Source organism: Octopus bimaculoides, chromosome 3, assembly GCF_001194135.2.
Source record: "Octopus bimaculoides isolate UCB-OBI-ISO-001 chromosome 3, ASM119413v2, whole genome shotgun sequence".
Classification (NCBI taxonomy): domain Eukaryota; kingdom Metazoa; phylum Mollusca; class Cephalopoda; order Octopoda; family Octopodidae; genus Octopus; species Octopus bimaculoides.
Window position 1 is genome coordinate 89,921,030 of NC_068983.1, and position 5,942 is coordinate 89,926,971.

Genomic DNA, 5,942 nt, shown 5'->3' on the forward strand with positions numbered 1-5,942 from the left:
ATTAAAGTGAAACTATCTGTCATTAAACTATCGAAATGTGATTGTTTAAGTTTTGATACTGAAATAGTTTTCTTTTACTGTCAGTGTTTCTCCTTCCATTCTTTTTGTATTTGTTGTTGGATTGTTCGTAAAGGTTCATAAGAGAAAGTAGGAGTTGAAAGGATTTGTAAAGGTAGTAGAAAGAGGAAATTAGATTTTATTAGGGGGAAAATGTTTATTTGTGTAGTTTTATGGATTTTATTCGTTATTATGAGTTATTTTTGAGTGAAAAAATGACGCAGTGACCTAACTAATTGTATTTAGAATATTAATTGCAATTCTTTAATCCAAGAAATTTGGAATTGTGTAAATGTATGAATTTTAAACACACACAGAGAAAATCTGCCTTTTATAGATAAGATACAATCAAGAGCTCTATTTTAAGCATCACTTCTGATGCTGTGTTAGGGTTTTAGGGTGTTATTCTTGCATTAAATCATTGTATAATATCAAGTTTATGTTCAGTGTAATTCCTTTACAACTCCTTTATGCATGTACTGCCTTTATTTCCACTTGGTTTCTTTCCAATAATTTTAAGGGAAATGTATTGTACCTTATGCATTAGCATAAGGTATAAATATACCAAATTGCAAAGCAGTAAAATCTGAGGAAAATAGTGATGTTTTGTATTGGTAGAGAGCAGATACCTTAGATGCAAAAATGTAAATCAGAAAATGAGAGTATAATTGAGGTAGAGGATAATGATAGTAGGACATGTTTGACCAAGTTCAGTTGAATTGGTGTGTGCACAAATAAAGTGAAAGGGTGCCAATGAGTGAGAAGGCAGCTCCTGACGAGTGTGTTGAGGTCATTGAAAAACTGTTCAAAACAAGGTGAGAACAGAGGATGAAAAGTGATGGTGCTGGTTGAGTTTTGTATTAAAAAAAAAAATTTAACTTTAAAAATTTTTAATTTTACTCAAGTGTCCAGAGAAGTATTACAGGCAGTATCCTGAAAGTAATGGTTATACTTCACAAATTTCATATGAGTGGACTTGTGTAATTGGAGTTTCTGTCATGTAGTTTTCTGTTAAAGAACAAGACAGGTTGATATCGAAGAGGTTAAGAGATCATATGTAATATGAATGAAGTTCTAAAATATGAAATGCCAAAATTTTACATTTTGTCTCTTCACGGGTAACTTTTCCATTTGTCAAAGCCATTTTAGCTCCTGGAAGCAAGTAAAAGTACTTGAGGTAACCCATGTAGTGGTTGCTTGATACATGGCTGAATATATAAATATAACTGATACAAAAAGTTATGCTTGTCCATGTTTATAATACTGCACACAAGCTTAAGGATACTTTAATTTGAAGTTAAAGAAAGTTATAACCCAATTATGTACCAAATTAGAGTAGATGAGATGCAGTTTGGTTTTATATCAGGGAGAAGTACTACTGATTCCATCTTAGATAACTGCGGGTGTAGTTATTAGCTAAGCATAAGCCATTGTACTTGGCATTTATTGACTTGGAGAAAGCTTTCGACATAGTCCCTTGCTCTATGATCTTGTCTCTAAGGAAACTAAAGGTAGATGAATGGCTTGTGAAAGATATACAATCATGTACAGGGGTGCTGTCAGTAAGGTGAAAGTTAGCCATGAGTTCAGCAATAATTTTAGAGAACATGTAGTTCACTAGGGCTTGGTTTTCAGTCTTCCTCCTCCTCCTCCTCCAGGCCATAACAGGAATTTAAGACCAGCTACTTCTGGGAACTACTATATGTTGAAGATCTTGTTTTCATAGCACAATCTGTAATAGAAATAGAAAAATTCCAGGTGTGGAAGCAAAACTTGGAATTAAAAGGCCTTAAAGCTAACTTAGTAAAGACCAAAGTGCTAAGATGCAGGGAAATGGACAGGATTGTACTCCTCCCAGTTAAGTAGCCCTGCTCAGTATGTTAGAAAGGTGTGGGCAGGAATTCCATATGGTGTACCCAGTGCAAGCTATGGACATGCAAGAAATGCAGTGGAATAAGGACACATGGGAAATAGATTTTGTCTAATAACTTGGAAATAGTTACCAAGGTGACCTAATTAGAAGTGAAGGAGGATATACTGAAAGTATTGTTGATTGAATTAGAATAGGATGGAGTAAGTTCAGAGAGCTATTACTTCTGTTGGCAACATGAGGTAGTTCTCTCTCAGTGAAAGGCAGATTGTATGATACTTGTGTATGAATAGAAATGCTACATAATAGTGAGACTTGAATTCAAAATGTAGAGGTCATGCAAAGACTAAAGAGGAATGAAGCTAGTATGTACAATGTCAGTGTGAATATCTGACAAAGTGCTAATGTGTAGAGAGAAATATTAAGCATAAAAGGAATCAGTCTGCAATAGAAGACTGCTGGTTTGGTCATGACTTGTATGAATGAGGACAGTTGCATAAGGAAGTGCCAGTCACTTAAAATAGATGGAAGAGGTGATAAAGGACTGAGATGATTGGCAATTTTCTGTGCTGTAAAGGACTTCTCCATTTCACCAAAAATTAATTCCTAAAAGCATTTTGTCTATGTTTGTACATGCTGGGCCCTGCCTTGTGGAGTATCACCCTCAATTTATCTCTAGCTCCCCCTTCCCCTACAATCCCTTTTCAGTACATATCCTCCCTCCATTCTTTGTGCTACTAGTTATATCCCCACTGCTGGAACTACTTCAATTCCTGATTCTCATTTTTTACTTTCTCACTGTTTTCACTGATCACTTCCCTTCTTTGTCTCTTGTTATCCTCCTCACATCTGCCATATTTCATCTTGTATCTGCTTTCAATCTCAAATGGCCTCTTATCTGCCTTTACACTCCACTTACTACAGCTACCCTTATGTACCTCTATACCTTCCTCCCCAATGCTCCTATTCCCTGCTCATCTCCTGCTTCCTTATCTGTCATCCATGAGCAGCTTCTTTCTCTCCCTGCCAAGCCATATCTCTATCTCATTGACTAAATTCACCTCTCCTCTATCTCTGGCCTGTCACTCTCTCTTCACATGTTTGTAATTCCACCCACTCCTTCCACTAGCCATATCCTCTCTTATGCTCAGCTGCAGTTTGCTGGATCCTGTCAAACTGTCCAACCCATGATTGTGTGAAAAACTGACATTAAATAATGATTTACTATTTCACTCTATAATTAAATAACATTGTTACTTTTATAACAGTTGCTATTTTCATTGCAAATTAAACTGATTTAAGAAAAAATTCTTTACTCTTTTGAACATGGTTTGATACTAAAATAATCTTTTTTTCTTTTTCTCTCCAGAATACCATAGTCGAAAAGAGTTCAAGTTCAGGTACAGCTCATTTTAAATATTCATTTTAATTCCATTACTCAATTTTTAATGAAATTCTAACACTTGTCTAATTTGTAATTCTAGTTCTGGAAGAGACCAAGGTGACAGTAATCAAAGTAGACCAGGTCAGTTTTTTCACTTTAAGCATATGTTATTCTCTGATCTTTTAAACCTAGCAGACTATTTTTTCATGGTCTTGATATTAATCACATAGTATTTTTATGCTTCCACAAATTTTCATAACTGTAATTGTTAATTGGGTTTGTGGAAGCATTTTGCTTTTAACCCTTTCATTACTGTATTTCTAACCAGAATATACCCCTTATGTGTTTCAATTAAATTCTAAAATAATTTTGAATTTTGATTAGTTTAATAAAGCAACTCTGACTTTTTTTATTTATCAACACAATGTGATTTTTGGAACACAATTTAACAAAAGATTCTTAACCAAATTTGTTTTATAACTTTTGTCTCAAAGCGAATCTAATTACAGGTAAATACAGGTATATTCAACAAAATATAAAATTATTCAAATTGTTTGACCATCAGCATAGAAAATTATTTACACTATTTACATTTGATGGATATTTGTCATCTTGTTTGTTGTTAACACGTTTCGGCTGATATACCCTCCAGCCTTCGTCAGGTGTCTTGGGGAAATTTCGAACCTGGGTTCTCATTCCTAACGATGTTACTACAGAAGAGTTGTGCACATTACTGGATTCATAAGGTGAAATTAAACACACAAAAGACAGGTGTACCATAAAGGTATAAGTAAAACGAAAAACTAGAATTTGTCTGAAGAAAATTAGAAAACAAAATACACACACACCATCAACTAGATTAAATAAGCTCTTCCACATACATAGATACACAGAAATATACAATAATGATTTACAAAAGAAATTAATCTAAATTCGTCACTCTCCGTACAAGTAAATTAAAATTACACATAAAGAAAAATAAAAACGAAGTAAATTTGAAAATAGTTATAAAATCAAATCAAACAATATTCCTACCATGAAAACTTGTAAAGCACCCTGCTCTGCATAATGCCACCTTGCAGAATGCACATTGCAAAGTTGTTTCATCACCCCTTCCACTAGGAGCTTTCCTTTTTTAATGAAGGCATTTGCGACCCTTGAATTTTTTTTCTAATTTATGGAGATCGGCTGAATTCAGAGGAATATCCTTCTGGCAGGCTTTGCTTTTTCTCTCTACAGTTATTTTTTTGGATGAATAACCAGCTCTTAGTTGTGTTGCTACATCTGCATGGAACTGCAGATGGTCGCATCACATTTGAGCCGGTCCCGATTTGGTATATAGTATAAATGCATTAGTAATACTCATAATTACTATATACCAAACCAGGTATCGCCACCATTTATTCCCCGGTCTGCCAACTGGATAATAAGACAATCACCTGATTCAGCCGATCTACACCACCTATGTACCTGTTATAATCAAGGTTCACAAATGGTGTGCCATTTTCACCCACATGTGGCCATGCACAGGTAGATAGAAAATTAATCTGCCTCTTGTCTCTATATGCGGTTGCTAGTAAATTTCCTTTCAGTCGTTGAATTATTTCACCTTTTTTTTTTAATTTTGCTTTTTCTATATCCAACTGCAGTCCTTTTCTACTAGTGATCACTGTAGCACATGAATATGTTGCCACAGTATCTAAATTCGCCGCACGTTTGGCTGAACTGGAAAATCGGTCAAAAAATATATACGGTCCTGGTTATGTTATGGAAGTGATAAATTCCAGACCACATCATACCCTAGGCTATGCTGACTTACATATTTGTCTCTTTTTCCTGTATAAAATTCAAATCTAGAGCAGTACCCAGTTTGATTCACAAATCTTCCAGACTTTGATCCCCCATTTTGTGGGCTTTCCTGGCATATATTGTTGAAAATGCACTCAGCCTTTATAGCCCATCATACCCTCATCAATAGATAAATATCTCCCTGGTTTATAAACTGCTTTATATGTGTTTTGAACACAGTTAATGAGGGGTCTTATTTTAAATAAGAGATCAAAGTCTGGTTCTCCACGTACTGGTGTACTGCTTTGTCTCATGTAAATACGGAGTCAATTTCAAAAATCATGTCCTCTTCATTATACTCGAGACATATTCGTCTCCAAAGGGTTCATTACTACTCCAGTAGTTTGTTATTCTGGGTAACTTTCTAATGCCCATAATAATATTTATGGCAAAATATGCCTTAATTTCATTTAACCCTTTCGTTACCAAACCGCCCAAAGCCGCCCGAAAAAAATTTTGGCTCATGTGACCAAGCCGCCCAAAACCGCCCGTAATCACCTATTCATATTTAAAATGAGAATATCTGAGCAAATCTCGTTAGTACATTCGTGAAAACACGTGATTATTTGTGTAAACAGTTCAGCAATAGTTTTGTTCGACGATCAACATGTTTTTTTAATTTTGTGAATTTTGGGAGATTTTTTTCCAAATTTGTTCTTGTGTTTTCCAAATTTGTAATCCTGACAAAAAAATGGATACGAATTTTATTCTGTCAAGCAGCGAGTCAGAATTCGAAGGATTTTCCGTTGAAGACCTTGATAAATCTAACTCTGTAACCGATAA

At 34.8% G+C, this 5,942-nt stretch overlaps 1 protein-coding gene across 2 annotated transcripts in view; it reads left to right on the forward strand.

The window, feature by feature from the left end:
• The window catches only part of LOC106880074 (ATP-dependent RNA helicase DDX4), a 31,977-nt gene that overhangs the window by 8,761 nt on the left and 17,274 nt on the right, over positions 1–5,942 (forward strand). For both annotated transcript variants that reach the window (XM_052966296.1, XM_052966295.1), the window contains exons 3-4: positions 3,297–3,327; positions 3,412–3,452. In XM_052966296.1, the coding sequence (XP_052822256.1) occupies positions 3,297–3,327; positions 3,412–3,452 (72 nt within the window). The remainder of the gene's footprint in view (positions 1–3,296; positions 3,328–3,411; positions 3,453–5,942) is intronic.